The 19,014-nt window shown below is 43.6% G+C and overlaps 1 protein-coding gene across 4 annotated transcripts in view; it reads left to right on the top strand.

Moving 5' to 3' along the window:
- The window catches only part of ANKS1B (ankyrin repeat and sterile alpha motif domain containing 1B), a 624,779-nt gene that overhangs the window by 92,287 nt on the left and 513,478 nt on the right, over window positions 1-19,014 (top strand). For all 4 annotated transcript variants that reach the window (XM_038756218.1, XM_038756216.1, XM_038756217.1 and 1 more), the window contains exons 4-8: window positions 1,287-1,583; window positions 8,736-8,811; window positions 10,286-10,387; window positions 16,401-16,514; window positions 16,748-16,914. In XM_038756218.1, coding sequence (XP_038612146.1) covers window positions 1,287-1,583; window positions 8,736-8,811; window positions 10,286-10,387; window positions 16,401-16,514; window positions 16,748-16,914 — 756 coding nt within the window. The remainder of the gene's footprint in view (window positions 1-1,286; window positions 1,584-8,735; window positions 8,812-10,285; window positions 10,388-16,400; window positions 16,515-16,747; window positions 16,915-19,014) is intronic.

Here is a 19,014-nt window from a genome sequence, read left to right as displayed (position 1 = left end):
GTTTCATTCCCGTCTCTCTTGCTTTCTTGGTCTTTTTCTTTCTCTCCTCTTCCCCACCCCATCTTCTCTCTGTAGGGTCAGGCCAAGACTTGGAGTAGGATTGCAGGAGAAGCGTTTTGCCTCTGGTACTGCCTGGGGATTGAGTCTTCCGGGTATAGTGCATCCCTAAATCAGTTTCATTTTGCAGCTAGAGCGGCAGGTAACGGCTTCTGTGAAAAAGTGGAACGCTATTACATTTCTTCTGCAGCTGTGCTGGCTTTCCCCTGGGCATCGGACTGACTGGAAAGAGGCAGATCTCTGAGCTGTTCACACATGTCCTAGTTTAGCAGCATACCGATCGCTCATCAATTCTTGATTTTTCTCAACAGCATATTCATTGCACATTACAATGTTAACGGTGGTCATGGAGGGGCAGTACGAAGTGGTCGTTCTGCATGTGCCCCACAAAAAGAATCCGGAAACATTATTAGAGACTCATGAATGGCTACCCTCATTGCTATTGAGCTATTTTTGCTGACAATGCTATTTATTGTCATTATAATAAGCATTGCAACTGGGCCAGGCTTTGGGCCATATCCAGTGTCCCACTAGAGAAGGGGTTTTGAGGTTTTGCAGTAGGTCCTCCTATGTGATCCTATAGTGTGAAAAAGCGAACGTATAAACCCTTTGACATGCCAGAAATTTGGCTTTGCGAGCGAGCCTCATGCCATGTCACACATCTGTGAGGTGTGGTCACTGCAAGAGGAAGGGAGAAGGCGCAGTAAGGCCAAAGCTTTTGCTGCGATTTCTTTCTTTAAAATGGGCCATTATCTAAAGCGTTTGGACAAGTGGACAGTTTGTTCATTAGAAATTCATTAGAACTTAGAGATCTCCCGTGTGCAGAGCACTGTAATAAGGTGCTTGGGGGAGTTCAGTGCTCTGCACACAGCAAGTGCTCAAGTAATCAGTGGTATTGCTCGCTTGCTGTGTGCTGAGCACTGTACCGAGCACTTGGGAGAGTAATAGTAGATACCGCTGATGGATTGATTCAACAAAAGACAAAGACGTGGCCCCTGCTCTCGAGGAGCTCATAGTGTTGGTGCTCTTGAACCTAATACCCGTATGACTGGGCAGAAGTTAGAAAAACACTTTTCCAATTGAAAGCACAATATCATGTGAGTCTTGGAGCTGGTAAATCAAAACCCCATCCTTCTCAAAGTGCTTTCCATCAGCGGGCCAGAGAGCAGTGTAGAGTTTAACTACTCGGTGACTTTTCAAAGCCAGATTTACTTTTGTTTCTTTACCAGAATAATGAAAACGAGACGGCCCTGCACTGCGCGGCGCAGTACGGACACTCCGAGGTGGTTGCTGTTCTGCTGGAAGAGCTCACAGACCCCACGATACGAAACAACAAGTTGGAGACGCCGTTGGATCTGGCCGCGCTCTACGGGCGGCTGCGGGTGGTGAAGCTGATCGTCGGGGCCCATCCCAACCTGATGAGCTGCAACACGCGGAAGCACACGCCGCTGCACCTGGCGGCGCGCAATGGCCACAAAGCGGTCGTCCAGGTGCTGCTCGAGGCTGGGATGGATGTCAGTTGCCAGGTGAGCACTCCCCGGGCTCCATGGGGTGAGGGAGGGAGATGGGAGGCTCAGCTCACCTGTCACCACGGTGGGACCTCTCCCACCTCTGCCTCCCTCCATGCAGCACTCACTCCCCCGCCGCCCCCTGACTATTCAGTTGTATTTATTGAGCACTTACTGTGAACAAAGCACTGTACTGAGGGGTTGGGAGAGTAAAGTATGACAAAGTTGGGAGATGAGTTCCCTGCCAAGCAGGAGCTTATGGTCTAGAGGGGGAGACAGACATTAAAAAGAATAAATTACAGGTATATACGTAGGTGGACCTCCTGCTGATTCCTTCCCCCTTCCCCCTCCTCCAGGAGGCCTTCCCAGACTGAGCCCCTTCCTTCCTCTCCCCCTCGCCCCCCCTCCACCCCCCCATCTTACCTCCTTCCCTTCCCCACAGCACCTGTATATATGTATATATGGTTGTACATATTTATTACTCTATTTATTTATTTATTTTACTTGTACATATCTATCCTATTTATTTTATTTTGTTAGTATGTTTGGTTTTGTTCTCTGTCTCCCCCTTTTAGACTGTGAGCCCACTGCTGGGTAGGGACTGTCTCTATATGTTGCCAATTTGTACTTCCCAAGCGCTTAGTACAGTGCTCTGCACATAGTAAGCGCTCAATAAATACGATTGATTGATTGATTGATTGATTACTCTATTTATTTATTTATTTATTTTACTTGTACATATCTATCCTATTTATTTTATTTTGTTAGTACGTTTGGTTTTGTTCTCTGTCTCCCCCTTTTAGACTGTGAGCCCACTGCTGAGTAGGGACTGTCTCTATATGTTGCCAATTTGTACTTCCCAAGCGCTTAGTACAGTGCTCTGCACATAGTAAGCGCTCAATAAATATGATTAAAAAAAAAAAGGTGTTGTGGGGCTTCAGCACCTCGGTGCCCCACACTCTGAATGGGCGCAGGGCACCGGTGCCCACCGACCAGCTTGATTCTGTGATCTCACTGCCCCCTGTCATGGGTTCCTCCAAATGAGGGCTTCTCCAGGCAGCCATAAAGCACGATCACTTCATCTGCTCCGCAACTCTGGGTGTCTCTGGGGAGACTCTAGATCTGAAGCAAGGCAAAACAGTTCCCAGATCAGAGCTACCTCGTGGTTGGAATGGGCCAGACGTGTCAGCCGGCTGCCCGGCCCTACAGCGGCCTCACCTTAGGGCCATGGAGAGGAGGTGCATCATCAGGGTCCTCGTTCCTCCCGGAGAGCCACCCGCTGAGACTGGTGCTCTCTCTCTACCTTTCCCCGTTCACCTCCTCCCGTAGCTGGGTTCTGCTGCTGGCGGGCAGGGCCGGGAAATGGGCACCCGGAGAGCTGAATACATTTTGTTTCCAATCGGCTTGGAGTTTGGAGGACCATGACATCCTCTGCCCACCTTCAGGGATGATTTGGATGAAGGATAGGGTCCTCTCCCATTGATCAATCAATCGTATTTATTGAGCGCTTACTATGTGCAGAGCACTGTACTAAGCGCTTGGGAAGTACAAGTTGGCAACATGTAGAGACAGTCCCTACCCAACAGTGGGCTCACAGTCTAAAAGATCCAAGAAGGCTTGTCTACACTTGGATATCCTGAGGGCCAGAGCCACCGACCACGAGCCTGAGTCCCGATAATCACTAGACACCCCAGTGCTCCAATTAATAATAATAATAATAATGGCATTTACTAAGAACTTACTATGTGCAAAGCACTGTTCTAAGCGCTGGGGAGGTTACAAGGTGATCATACCATCGGCAGCTAATACGGGAGATGTGGTGAATCACTTTTGGAATCATGGACTGCTGCAAGCCTTTGTGATTTGGCTCTCTGGCCGGGTCACTGTGTCGCCTTCCCCAGGGTTGGGGGCATTCATTTGGCTGGGGAGATTCTACTCTAATTAGGGAGAAGGGCTTAGCGAGTTTCCAGTGCCTATCCAAAGCAGGAGTAGGGTGGGGAGGGGTTGCTCTCTGCAGTGGACTTCATGCTGGGATGCAGGGTTGGGCTTTCAGGAAAAAAGTGAAGTAATCACCATCCTGTTCCACAACCCCAAGAATATCCCACCTGGATCCAGTCCTGAAGGAGTGGCAGCTGGGATTCTCCAATTGAATTCCAGGCCGATGCCAGGATAAACACTGGCCCATCCTGTGGAGTTTTGATAGACTAGGCTGCATAAAGATGATTGAGTTCGGGCCGGGTTCTAGGTGGGCATCCAACCGGCCACAGGCCTGGCCACAGTGGGATCTCACGCCTGCACAGGGCCATCCGCAGCCCCTGCCCATAGCGCTTCTAGTTCTGGATGGGCACTTACCTCACAGCCCGTGCACCTGCTCGAGTCCCTAATGAAGTGCCTCCAACTCCCAGTCATAAAGACAAGTTGAAATGGGCTCAGCCATACTAAGTGGCGGCCCGTGAAGTGACCCAAGGGTTAAACCCAGGTTGCACTGGGCTGGGTTAGGCCAGTCTGGATCTCTGGAAGTTCAGCCTGTCTTGGACTCTTAACTGCCAGAGATTCCACAGTTTCTCGGGTTCTGGATCTCTGGAGTCACAGATCAGGGTCCTCCCCCACCATCCTCCTCTTGTATCGGCCCCCATATTTTTGCTATGTGGTTGGGATCATCTGGGAACTGGGGAACAAGGGAAGAAGGAGTCCCCCCCACAAGTTATCAATCCCACTGGGGTCGCCTGAAACAAAGCACGTGTCCCAGAAGTTAAAGATTTATCAAAGATAAATGTAGCCTGAATCCTGAGGTACTATGCTTCCTTATATGGAAGGCCATCTCTCTGCTTCCGCTGTCCCATAAATATATATCAGGTGCACATAAACTGTACCTTATTGAAAGCCTTTTGAAACCCACATTTATTAAATGCTTTGCTTTTCCAGATTGCCTCTGTGGTCTCTGAGGGCTTTTAAAAAGCTGCGAAAGCATGCTTCTCCTCATAAATCCACATTGGTATTACTTTGACTTGTTTACCTGAGGTTTGCTTTAAGATTCGTAGGAACGTGATAAAAGAAAAGACTTTCCCAGTCCTTCCCCTGTTGTTTTTCTCTAATAAAAATTGTTTATAGATACTGTTCAAAAAGGCAGGTAAATGGATTGTGAATCAGATGAACACGAATTGCAGCTTGTGCCATTTAAGCTTTCTGGTCTCTGCCTCTTCTTTGTGAAATTGAAACAGTGTTTCCTTCCACTAAAATAATTTCCAGGGACTAGGATTGCACAGCGAAGTGTTTTGAACTCCTTAGAAGAAAGGGACAGCAGGCAGTTTCAGTTTAAGGCATTGTCATTGCTATCGTTACTCCTTTGCATACTCTTTTCAGAGTTCACCATGTATTTTTTAGGATCTTGCAGATAAACCCTAAAAACGAACTTGCAGACTCCAATTTTTAACCAACCTGCATCTCCCTTATGGTCTGCTCCGTGAACATGGAGCCTCTGGCATGGAACGCTCTCCTTTGTACCCCACAAAAGATCACTCTCCCTACCTTCAAAGCCTCAATGAAGGCAAGCCTCCTCCAAGAGGCCTTCCCTGACTGAGACCTTATTTCCTCTTCTCTCACTCCCTCTGCACCACGCTTGCACTTGGATTTCCTCCTTTTATTCCCTCCTCTCTGTCCCACAGCACTCATGTATATGTTCGTAATTTATCTATATTAATGTCTGTTGTCCCATCTAGAACGTAAACTCGTTGTGGGCTGGAAGCATGTTTGCCAACTCCATTATATTGTACGCTCCAAAGCGGTAGTACAGTGGTCTGCACACGGTAAGCATTAAATAAATATGATTGATCGACTGATAGCAGGAATAAATTTGTTTACTTCATGACTGCCGAATATATTTAAAATCGGCTTGGAGATTCCCTACATTACACTGTATGTACAGGGATTGAAAATTCTTTAGTTGATTTTGTTTTGGCTGTTTTAGGAATATGTTCGGACAGTCCTTTAACCTTGTTGATAAGGCTAGGTACACACGCATCACTGCATCAGCCTCCTGTCCGATTTCCCATCCTCCTGTCTCTCCCCACTTCAGTCCATACTTCACGCCGCTGCCCGGATCGTCTTTGTGCAGAAACACTCTGGGCATGTTACTCCCCTCCTCCTAGAGTATTTATTACTCTATTTTATTTGTATATATTCAATTTATTTTATTTTGTTAATATGTTTTGTTTTGTTGTCCGTCTCCCCCTTCTAGACTGTGAGCCCGCTGTTGGGTAGGGACTGTCTCTCTATGTTGCCAACTTGTACTTCCCAAGCGCTTAGTATAGTGCTGTGCACACAGTAAGCGCTCAGTAAATACGAATGAATGAACATGGCATTGCTGAATATCAAGTAATGGTATTTAGTGAGCACTTACTGTGTGCAAAGCACTGTACTAAGTGCTTGGGAGAATTGATAGGTATGTTCCCTGCCCATAACGAGCTGACAGTCTAGAGATAAGATTGATGATGTAAAACTTGAATCTGTGTATATGGGCTTAAGCTGAAAATTCCCAATGTTTGACCCACTGCTCCATTTTAATGCACGGGTCTAAGGATGGTACTTTTACCTGCAGCTGCTGCATCTAATTTTGGACTCTTGGACCGTTTTATCCAAGGCTTAGCCTCAAAAACAACCACTCCATTAAGCAGCTGCTGTTGTTTCCCAGCAGCATACAGCTGTGCCTCATGGTTGGAGTTTAGCGTCTTTAAAACATTCCTTCTGTTCTCTCATCTTACACTTGCCCTGTTTGAGTTGGTCATTAAGCAGCGGTTTCAGTAGCCTGCTGCCACCCAAATGACCCACCCAAGTGAAGTTCTGTTGCATTGAGCATCGCTTCATCCCGATGGATTGACTGTGATCCTGCTGTGCCCTGCATGTGGGATATTTTAAATATGGGTCGTTCGTAATGTTGATGAAACTGTTCAAGACCTGGATGAGAAATAGAGGTTGGACACTAGCCATTCTCCAAAGACCTTCAGCTTATCGGCTAGAGAAATACTCTTAATATCTCTGACAAGATTTGGACGTGGCACCGGAGAGTAGGATATTGAGTTCAGGGATGAAATAGTTTCCTATTGAAAAGCGGCCCAGTTACTGAGCTTGGAATAAAAGAAGCCTGATAAGCTGGCGAAGCCAGGAAGCAGGGATTTGCTTTGAGGGCAGAGTAGGTGATAGTGTGGCAGTGTGAAGATGGAAGAAGGAAACGGGGATTTAATGATTCTAATAAAATTTTAATGTTAGACTGTAATCTCTTTGGTAGATTGTATGATCCTGGAGGGCAGGGTTTTCTGTCTTTTATCTTTTTTTATTTGCATGTGTGTCTCCCCCCTCTAGATTGTAAGTTCCTTGTGGGCAGGGAATGCGCCTGCCAACTCTGTTTATGTTGTACTTTCCGAAACATTAAGTACAGTGTTCTGTACACGATAAGTGTTCAATAAATACCACTGATTGATCTACTGTACTCTCCCAAGCACGTAGAAATGTTAAATACAAGAAGCAGCGTGGCTTACTGGGGAGAACGCGGGCCTGGGTGTCAGAAAGCCCTGGGTTCTAATTCTGGCTGTGCCACTTTTCTGATGAGTGACCCTAGGCAAGTCACTTAGCTTTTCTGGGCCGCAGTCACCTCATCTGTAAAACAGGGATGAAGACTGTGAGCCCCGTGTGGGGTGTGGACTGTGTCCAACCTGATTATCTTATTACCCCAGCTGTTAGTACAGTGCTTGCCTCAGTAGGCGCTTAAGAAATTCCATTAAAAAGTTCTTTGCAATTACGTGCTCATTAAAAGCTGAGTCATCCGCAAAGGTAGGGCCGGATAGTATCACACCCAGGCTTGAATATGCAAGATATATTCAATAATTATTGAATATGAACATTATTATTGAACCTTATTACAATAATCAGTACTACTTGTTGAGTGCCTACTGTGTGCAGATCCTGAAATAGGTCTGTGGGAAATTACAAAAGAAAGAATAAAAGTCCTGATCCCTGCCCTTAAGGATGTGGGAAGTGAAAGGGGCTCTTGCTGATAGAGGGCCCCTGTGAGAGATCCTGGGAAGTGAGGAGTCCAGTGAGAGATAAAGGTCTCAGCTCCCTAACTTAGACCAATAGATTTAAACTTTAAATGGCTCTTAATAAAAACATTTCCTTTATGCTTAAATTGTGAGCAGGTTTGAGATTTTGCTGCTAAATGTCATGCTGGAAGAATTTAGTCATGCTACAAATGGCTTGGCTGGGGAAAATAGGTACTATATGATAGGGTACAATAAACCACAGGGAAGAGAATGGGAAAATGAGGTTTTACAATACAAGAAATCCCCAATTCTTCTAATCTCTTGCATGTAGAATAGATTTGTTGGGGGAAGAGCCTATTTGCTACAAGTGGGGAAAAAATCCACAGATTTAACTCTTGTTTAAATACCACCTTTCTTAAGAAATCACAGATATAGTGTTCAATCCTCGCAAGTTTCTGTTTATAGCACTTAATGATAATAACAATAAACATGGTATTTGTTAGGCACTTTATTACATGTCAAGCACTGTTCTAAGCTCTGGGTAGTTACAAGATAATTGGGTCAGACACAGTCTCTGTCCCAGACGGGGCTCACAGGGTAGTGGGGAGAGCAATCTATTGAGTGATTGGCTTCCCGTGTTGGCTGACAGAGGATAGATCATCATATTAACGTATTGGAAATTGTGTTTTTTGAAGATTGCAAATGGTTTTGATACCATGCCCACTTCGTCTCATTTCTTATTTGTTTCAACATCCCTTTATATGCTTATGAAAATTCTATTTATTACCAGGGAGTGGTGGGGCCGGGGGTTGGGGGATTGTCGGAGTTAATTTTTCATCTTAATCTTTCCAGTTACTGTAATTGTCATTGCTCTAAAGTAGATCTCTTCTCCTTTAAGAAAAAATTATGTTAAATGTCAATTTACCCAACGGAGAGGCTTCCAATTCTTCTGGTAGTAGGATTTTCTAATATGTACAGCCACCTAAATCGGACCGGGCCCTGCTGGTCAAGATGACAAGAGTTTTCAGATTTGTGTTGTCAGGGAAACCTCTTGAGAAACTCCATCAGAATTATGTTTGAAAGATATATCTAGGTCCTGTAGATATTTCTAATGAAAGGTGGTATTCTTTTCCAGACTGAAAAGGGGAGTGCCCTGCATGAAGCAGCCCTATTTGGAAAGATGGATGTTGTGCGGGTTTTGTTAGAAACTGGTGAGCTATCATTATCCTCCTTTGGTAGTATTCATCCAAATAACATTCCCAATTTAGCAGGGTAAGAAGAGAAAATTGCATATCGCTTTCCATCATAAAATCATATGTTTCTTCAGGGTAAGTTCCAACTCCTCTGTGTCATTCTGCAGAATTGATCAAAAGCGGTTTGATGAAAGTATTGGTGGGGAAGAAAAAGCTGTCAATCCCATTAGCTGGCCCCGTCTTTGACCGAAACAAAAGCGAGATTCCGTGAGCAACTGATCCTGATAGAGGATTTCCCTTCTTGTGTGAACATCTCCCACTCGACAGCCTAGCTCCTCGTGATGGATTTGGGAAGAGTGGTCACTCCCTGGTTCCACTAAGTGCCGTGAAAATTTTGTGTAAATATGGGTGAGAGGTGGAGAAAATATTTTGTCAGTATTAGAGGAGACCCAAAGGAGCACATACGTGAAAGTCAATAGGACTCCTCTATCCTGGTGGAAAAATCAAAGAAGCCGGCTACTGGAAGGAGATCAGTGCTGGGAGTCAAGGGATCTGGGTTTTAATCCCGACTTCACCTCTTGCCTGCTGGTTAACCTTGGGCAAGCCACTTAACTTCTCTGTGCTTTTATCTCCTCATGTTCAAAATGGGGATTCAATCCTTATTCTTCTTTCCTCTTAGACTGTGAGCCCCAGATTCCCTTTTCTAAAAAGTAGAATGTCATTTTAAGGTAACCAGGGCTGTCTGGTTCACCATTGTCTGGGTTCAGTGATTAAACTGAACCATAACTGGAGCTGAGGTCACAATGAGTAAGGTTTAAATGACTTCAGTACACTAAATATCCTGGTTAAGAACCAGTCTGAGGAGCCTATGTGCAGATAAGTGCCCTGACTCATGTAGAGCTGGTCAGTAGATGTTCAGTAAATATCAACAGATAACAGCAGAAGAGCCAACCTCCAGGCTAAAATGATACGTGGAGGAAAGAGTTGTTTTTAAAAACTACCCTGCCCCCATCAGACAGTTAGTTGTTCAGGGTTCACCATATAAGAACAAACAGCAGTGTCGAGTGATACTGTTGGTGCTCCTGGATATCAGTGTCAGTCTCAACTCCAAAGTTACCATTTCTGGGATTTTGTAGTAGGAAATAACAAATATTGGGTATCAGTTTCCCTAATCTTCTCTACTTGTGGTGTGGTAGAATCCAATCCACTCTATCAAGAAACTTGTTGTCACTAAATTTTGACTTGAGCCCAACAGCAGAATTAGGGAAGATTCTTCCAACAGGTCTGTCCAGATGCAGCCCAACGGCGGGGTGGAAGAAATAACTGTGCAGAATTAGACATTGGGAGAACTGCGGCACAAATTTTCCTCAGTGCAGGGTCCTGCAAGAATTTAAACCCCCTGCCCTAGGAGCATTGATTGTATGTGCCTTAAAGCTGGATTTAACCTGGTAACCTCTGCTGAAATACACTTTGTTGTCTTTCTTTTTTCCAGGAATTGATGCCAATATAAAGGATAGCGTAGGGAGAACTGTCTTAGATGTTCTCCAAGAACATCCATCCCAGAAATCACTGCAAATTGCTACTCTTCTACAAGGTAAAATCAATTTAATCATATGTCAGACTAGCAATCCATGAATCTCAATAACCCAAAACTTACACTAAAGAAAAATTGGCAGGATGCCTTTCTTTCAGGCCTTGATTTAGTTTTCTTCCCTGCTGAATTGATGTGTTAATCAACCAGTCATATTTATTGAGTGCTTCCTGTGTGCAGAGCACTGTACTAAGCACTTGGTAGAGTACAAAGAACAGAGTTGGTAGACATGTTCCTTTCCCACACCGAGCTTACAGTCTGGAGAGGGTCACAGACATTAGTATAAATGAATGAATTATGGATAGGTACATAAGTGCTGTGAGGCTGAATAAAGGGAGTAAATCCAAGTGCAATCAAAGTGTGTAGGCTGGGATGTAATAGAGCTGTGAGTGAGATAGGAGAGGGAAAGATTAACTTGGTTTCTTTTTTTGGTGTTTGTATTGGATAGCCACACTCATTCATTCATTCAATCGTATTCATTGAGCGCTTACTGCGTGCAGGGCACTGTACTAAATGCTTATCATTTGTACATATTTATTACTCTATTTATGTTACCTGTACATATCTATTCTATTTATTTTATTTTGTTAGTATGTTTGGTTTTGTTCTCTGTCTCCCCCTTTTAGACTGTGAGCCCACTGTTGGGTAGGGACTGTCTCTATATGTTGCCAACTTGTACTTCCCAAGCGCTTAGTACAGTGCTCTGCACACAGTAAGTGCTCAATAAATACGATTGATTGATTATCACTCGTCACATCTCCACCCAAAGCCTTCTCCTATTTGATTCTAAGCACCTGTGTTCTCAACTTCCCACCCCAGCAAAGCAATATCTTTCGATACACATCTTTAAAGTTTTTTCCTTCCTCGTATTTATAACTTATTTTAGTATCTGTCTCCTCTGCCGGCTGTCTACTAATTGTGTTATACTCTTGCATACACTTAAGACAGTGCTTTGCATGCATTAGGTACTTCCCAAGCACTTAGTACTTAGTGTTCTGCACACAGTAAGTGCTCAATAAATATGATTGAATGAATTAGGTACTCAGTAAATACTATTGCTTTTGTTAAGTGCTAATAAGGGGTAAAGCACTGTAGGAAGCATTGGGGAAAGGCTCAGGGATGTTAAATATACATGGCCCCTGGATCTTGAGGGGCTCCCTATATAGAGGTGGGGAAGGTTGATGTGGGAGGAAGACAGACACGTGCAGAAAAGTCATTAATGATAATAAATCAGACTGGGAGAAATAGGTAGAATGGCACTACTGAATGGCTTAAAGAGTTAAAAGGTGCTACGGTGGTTTTCCTCACTCTTCTGAGTCAGTAGTCCTGATGGAAAAATAGCCGCAGCCTTCCCAGTTTTCTGATTTCTGAGAAGGTAGATGTGCTCCGCAGGGCAGAAGGCTGCTTCCCAGAGAAAGGGGTGAGGAGGGAATGGGCCCAATCCTTGAGTAGTGGACCCTGGAGTCCTGATGTCAGGGGCGATCTCGGCCATCTGTTTGTAGAATTTGCGCCTCTCCTGCTCCAGTAGGAGGGATGGGGCTTCACCCCAGAGAGGGGTTGGGGGGAAAGGGGTGACTCTGGTCCTTGGGCCATTTTGTGTATTTTACTTGTACATATCTATTCTATTTATTTTATTTTGTTAGTATGTTTGGTTTTGTTCTCTGTCTCCCCCTTTTAGACTGTGAGCCCACTGTTGGGTAGGGACTGTCTCTATATGTTGCCAGTTTGTACTTCCCAAGCGCTTAGTCCAGTGCTCTGCACACAGTGAGCGCTCAATAAATGCGATTGATGATGATGATGATCCCTGAGCCCCAGTATTAGGATTGTTCAGGACTCTGTTTTTGTAACTTCTGTAGTTCATATGTCACCACTGACTTGCAGCTATGGAGGCCATGGTGGTTTGTGGGACAGAAATTTTGAACTTGGGTAGGGGTGTCTTCAGGGTGGCCAGAAATAAGCCTCTGGCTGCTTTCTCTGTGTCAGGGAAGGAGTTAGTTCGGACTCCGCCGTCTTTGAGGGCTTCAGTGGTAGGCTTGGGAGGAGTATTTGTCTTCCCCTGGCACATTGCCACTATTTTTGCCAGTCTCAGATTTTCCTATTAGATTTAAAAAGTCTGTAAGGAGCTTGGGATCCGAGCTCTTTGTCCTCCTTTCAATCAATCAATCGTATTTATTGAGCACTTACTGTGTGCAGAGCACTGTACTAAGCGCTTGGGAAGTACAAGTTGGCAACATATAGAGACGGTCCCTACCCAACAGTGGGCTCACAGTCTAGAAGGGGGAGACAGAGAACAAAACATATTAACAAAATAAAATAAATAGGATTAAGGCTGTCAGGGTGGTGTGCTCCCTTTAAGACTTGGTAGATTGTGCAGCCACATAGTTGCCAGTTGCAATATTAATAATAATAATGGTGGTATCTGTTAAGCGCTTACTGTGTGCCAAGCACTGTTCTAAGCACTGGGGTAGATAGAAGGTAATCAGGGTGTCCCACGTGGGGCTCACAGTCATAATCCCCATTTTACAGATGAGATAACTGAGGCACAGAGAAGTTGTGACTTGCCCAAAGTCACATAGCTGACAAGTGGCGGAGGTAGGATTAGAACCCATGACCTCTGACTCCCAAGCCCGTGCTCTTTCCACTAAGCCACACTGCTTCTGTGAATTGGGTTGGATACAGTCCCTGTCCCATGTGGGGCTCACGGTCTTAATCCCCATTTTACAGATGAGGGAACTGAGGCTCAGAGAAGTTAAGTGACTTGCCCAAGGTCACACAGCAGACAAGTGGCAGAGCCGGGATTAGAACCCATGACCTTCTGACTCCAAGGCCTGTGCTCTACCCACTAGGTCGTGCTGCATTATTACAGAACCACCTCTACGTGGCCCTTATTCTCTTCGTCGTGGGAGGCAGGAGACCTGGACTCTAGTTTAGAATCTGCAAGTTCATTCATTCAATCGTATATATTTAAGTTGGGGAGTTCATGTTGGTGCCACATCATCAGTGGTGAAGGTTTCAAACTGAACAGCTGCTGTGGACATTCCTCAGGGCCAGCAGGAATTCTGAGAAATAGTTGGCTTATTTGGGTGGTGAAGCTTTAGCAAACACAAGGCAGACCACCCACTGGCAAACCACACAGTCCACCGGCCTAGCGTGGGCATGATGCCGTGGTTACCTTGTCCATAAATGAATATACACATTCAAGCATTTTGACATAAGGTCAAGTGAAAGGGGCACAGATTTCAATGAATGGGTGACGGAAGGTCAAGTGAATAGGGGAATGAAGGCTTACCCAAGGAAGGTCTCAGAAACGTTTGGAGGCCATCTGCTGCATGGACATTTCACTCAATTAATCACTAATATTCAAATGAAATGATTTCTGAACCAAACACCAGTTAGGCCTCAGAGAGGCCTCTCGATGTGCTCCACCTTGCCTGCTTTCTCACTTTTTTTCAAAATGGTGTTTGTTAAGCATTTACACTGTACTAAAGCATTTACACTGAACTAAGCACTGGGGTAGATACAAGCTGATTAGGTTGGACACAGTCCCATGTCCCACATGGGGCTCACAGTCTTAATCCCCATTTTACAGATAAGGTAACTGAGGCACAGAGAAGTGACTTGCCCAAGGTCACATAGCAGACAAGGGCAAAGCAGAGAACCCAGGTCTTTCTGAATCCCAGGCCCTGGCCCTTTCCATTAGGCCACGGTACATCTCAACTACAAGGCATCTGTTACATGCTTCACCCCAGAGGGATGAAAGAGTGTGAGTGGCATACCTCAAACTGCTATTAATGATCATTAATTCCTTTGAACAGGTTCTTCTCAAGCCTCAGGATTGAGGTTAATCCACCGTCATTCGTGGTGGGTGATTTCATCATCTTCCCAGAGAAAGCAGGCAGGGGAGTTGGACTGTAGTCCAGCTAGTAGCAGCCACTAGAAGGGCAAAGGGACCACTCTGTCTCACAGGAATTCTTTGATGCGAATAGGTCAAAGCCAGGATGGGAAAGGCAAACATGGAATGGGAGAGAATTGAATCCTTGCTGCTTTCAGCCCTCAGTTTCAAAGCTTTGAATACTGTGTCATGTGGATTTTCTCCCCTGGGATACAGCCAGGCTGGAATGCCTCAGTAGTATTTTTTTTCTTAATAGATAGAGAGTTAATTGCAGGTTAAGTGCATGGAGTGATGAATTGGAGAAAAAAAAGTCCTAACCCGTTTTGAAAAGTGAAAGAAGAATCAAACCAGTTAAAATGGGTCACCCTGCAGTGCCATCGTCAGTTTTGTTTTGATCACTTGGTTCCACATTTGCATCTTTCCCGTAATCAGCTTATGAGTCTCCCCTTTTTGGAGTGAGAGGGAATCAATTTCATCCTTAAAAAAATTTTGATGCAAGGCTCTCAGGCTTAATGTCTAATATGCACTGGGTAATCCTGGATTAAAACTCCAAATTACCATTTATTTCAACCTCCCCCAGAGAGTCAAGTGCTTCTTTAGAGATGCCTGAGGATGTGGGAGATTGTCAGGCCCCCTGTGATTTAGGTATGGTCTCTGGTACACAGGTGTGCTATTTTCTGATTCTGAGGAAAGGCAGTTTAGAGCTCCTTCCTGCCTGCTAAATCCTCTGCAAATCTTTCTACCTAGTGGAAAATTCCATTTCACTGGAGGGTCACTGAAAGCAGTATGGCCTATTGGATATAAAGCGTGGACCTGGGGGCCAGAGGACCTGGATTCTAATCCCTCTTCCATCATTTGCCTGCTGTGTGACCTTGGGCAAGTCACTTAACTTCTCTGTGCATTGGTTTTGTCAACTGTAAAATGGAGATTGAATACTCGTTCTCCCTCCCACTTAGACTGTAAGCCCCATGCTGGACAGGGACTGTAGCTGGCTGGTCTGATTAACTTGTATCTACCCCAAGGCTTAGAACAGTGCTTGACACATAGTAAGTACTTAAAAAAATACCTTAAAAAGCCACTGATAGATGTTAGGGAATAATAGGTAGTATGATCACTCCTCTAACTGCCCAGCTTTCCACAAGATTATGATCATAAGTATTAAAGTCATATGGGTACTGTGGCTTTTTTGTGTAATGCAAATAAATTGGGGATATTTAATCCCTATCCATCAGAACCAGGGCAAATACAAGGAAATAGAGCTTTTCCAGTCTTTTCTAGCAGGACCAACTGAATATGGAAGTGAGTTTGGAGTTCTTGTGGGTTGATGTCAGGAGTAAAACTGCCAGGGACTTCCGTCCTAGGCCAAAAGTTCATCCTCATGAAATGTGTTTTTCTTGAGCACATCACTGAAGTTTGGTGTGGTGGTCTCATTTGCTGAATATGACATCTGGAATTTTTTAAAAATGGCAGTGAAAGCCATAGCTAGATATACTGCCTGGCAGAAAGTTACTGTAATAATACAGGAGTTCGGTTATGGGTCATCAAAGCTCTGTGTACTCAAAAAGCCTATAAAATAGCACAGAGTCAAAAGAGGTACATGCAATTTTGTACAAAACATAAACTGTATAGATGTCCTGATGAGAAGCCTTGAACATAAGCTCTTTATAACAAATCCTAAAGAGCTAATTCTCGGCTTAGTGCATTTTTTTGTTTGGGCCCAGCAACCAACTGCAATTTAAATGTACTTTTAAAATTGCACAGATGACTATCTTCAGAACTGGTTCCTTTAAAAAATACTTCAGAATATATTTTAGAAAAATAAATCCTGAAAATTCAGAGTGCAGGGTATTTGATCCTTCAGCAAGGTAGCAAAATTTTCTTTATTTTAAAAGTTAAAAAAAGTTGTCAACCTTGGGTAAAAAAGTGGATTTAGCAGTGTGATGGATTAGCCATGCCAGATTAAAAAAAAGTCATCAAACAAAACAGTTTTGATTCAGGGCAGAAGAGAAATGAAAGTCTGATTTTCTGTAGAGGAAGTTAAAGTTTAATGAGAACTGAGAAAAAGCTATGGATTCAAGCATTTGGAATTGTAACTCTTTTTTTTGTCAAATTGTTTATACACAGAATATTTGGAAGGTGGGGAAAAATCAACTTTCCTGGAAGAACATGTTCAGGATTGTCCTGAGCACCAAATGGGAATTTCATCCCCTGATGATTCTCCAGCTCAAAAGGCCAAAAGTGAGTTGTCTTACAATGTCTTGGGAAATAGGACCAAAGATGAACAGTATCTAATGTGTTATTGTTGGCAGACAAAATGAACTGGACTGATAGCTACCAAGTTTTACAGTGCCTATTTTGTTTCTCATCAGTCAGTAGCATTTGCATTTACATTCTTCGTAGCAGTCATTTTTAGCACAGAATCAACCTAACCTTTTTCAACTTCTAATCTTCTTTAATCCATATTTTAAAAGGTGAAGCAGTGACTGGAGAATTATCCAAGCTGTTAGATGAAATAAAACTCTGCCAAGAAAAGGATTATTCTTTTGAAGATCTGTGTCATTCACTATCAGACCACTATTTAGACAATTTGAGCAAGATTTCTGAGGAAGAACTCGGGAAAAACGGAAGCCAGGCAACAGTAAGTAGGTGGCAAATGACTGGACAGGAAAACCTTGCATTTTTAGATAATGTTCAATGCTTTAAGTTTAACGTGGACATGAGTACAGTATGTCAGCTGCTCTCCTGAGGTCTGTACCTCAGGGAATTTTTGTAGGTTTTTGTTCATCTTAGTAACCCCATATCTAACATATATTTATAGTTTTTTCTGTCTTCCCTCACTCTGTCAGATCAGAATTCCTTGCACACACTTTGAAATCAATTTCAGGTCACCATGTAATAGCTGTTTGGGCAGCCTATGACCATTCATTCTGCTTGTCCCAACTGGAGAAGTTATATTGAGAGATCTTCAGTGCTCAGGTATGTAATGTCACAGCACATAGGGATGCAGAGCATGGCCTATAAATGATGCTGATGAAACACACACAGAGTCAAATGGAGCATTTGTGGTGTATCCAGATCTCTTGATCATATGGAAGATAGGAAGTCACCATGGTTTCTTCAGACCTTCCATTTGACTTGAGGCCTGATGACATATTGTCACAGTATTCTGCCTTTCTCCTAAATGATACCCTGGTTTTCTTGATTTGATCTCCTCCTTTTGTATCATGGCATTGTTGAACAGCATGCTGCCTATTTAACAAAATTCCATAAGGGGATTCAGGTCTAGGTTGCCAGTGAAGATCTTTGGACGCAATGAAGTCTTATTCATTACATTGGCTTTCTTCAAATTTATTATGAGCCCTCAGCACAGGGCTGACTTGGGTTTTATTAGATTTGTGCCTCTTGAGGTGCAGTCACCCACATATGACATCTGCCAAGGACTTTTTCCAGGATTTTTGATGGTGCCCTTAGTTGTTGGAGCTGCTTGCCCGATGTCAGTGTCCCAAGTCTCATTTCAGCAGGTATGCCATCAGGTCTTCATGCTTTGACATTTTTGGTGGCTCTGATTTCAGCAGACAAGTGGCAGAGCTGAGATTGGAACTCAGATCTTCTTACTTCCAGGCCCTTTCTCTTTCCACTAGGCCATGCTGCTTCCTAATCTAGCAATCTGTTCCTCAGTGTCCAATCCAGGAACCTGTTTCACACATGGTTACATTTCTATAAGCTTCTTTCTGCTGCAGTACAGCGTAGTCGATGAGCTACTGTTCGTGACATCATGATTCTATCGCAGATGTATGTATTTGGTAGGGGGAAGACAGGTGTAATCAATGAGAGAAGGTACAGCGTAGTCGATGAGCTACTGTTCGTTACATCATGATTCTATTGCAGATGTATGTATTTGGTAGGGGGAAGACAGTTGTAATCAGTGAGAGAAGGTACTTGAAACATTTGCTGAGTGTACTACTCCCTTGTGGTCCAATATGTCTGGGCATCACTGCCATCACATGTGTTGGAAACTTCTTCTGTTGCAGTAGTGCAGGGTTAAGCAATTTGAGTTCAAATTTTGTAAAGCACTTCAAATGCCATTGCTACTTTTTTTTTACGAAGTCTGTGGCATGTATTTTACCCTATATTGAGCAATTGTAATTATGATTGTTTTAAGGCTAACACTTGTTTCGGTACTAAATATCATCTATAGAAAAATCTTAATCTAACTAGCATCAAATGAACAATCATTAGTAGATTTGGTACATTTGTATTGGCTTTCCATGGGGTGAGTTTTCTCCATGAATGGTAGCATCATAATTACACTTGGTTTAAAAAAGACTGAAAGGTGAAATGGTTAAAATGTTGAAACGAAAGCGTGCGCATTCTTGGGAATTACCCATAGGGTCATCTTATTTCCACCATTCTCTGCTTCTTGACTTAGAAGTTAGGCTAATTTTTTTTTTTCAGTCCTAGTAAGCCCTCAATCTTGTGCACAACTAAAAAAAAAAATTTCGGAATTTCATGACTTCTAAGTCATTTATAGTGAACTCCCATTCATCATCCTCCCCACAGCACCTGTATATATGTATATATGTTTGTACATATTTATTATTCTATTTATTTTACTTGTACATATCTTTTCTATTTATTTTATTTTGTTAATATGTTTGGTTTTGTTCTCTGTCTCCCCCTTCTAGACTGTGAGCCCACTGTTGGGTAGGGACCGTCTCTATATGTTGCCAACTTGTAC

This window comes from Tachyglossus aculeatus, chromosome 14, assembly GCF_015852505.1.
Source record: "Tachyglossus aculeatus isolate mTacAcu1 chromosome 14, mTacAcu1.pri, whole genome shotgun sequence".
Taxonomy (NCBI): Eukaryota; Metazoa; Chordata; class Mammalia; order Monotremata; family Tachyglossidae; genus Tachyglossus; species Tachyglossus aculeatus.
This window is presented reverse-complemented; position numbering and strand designations above follow the sequence as displayed.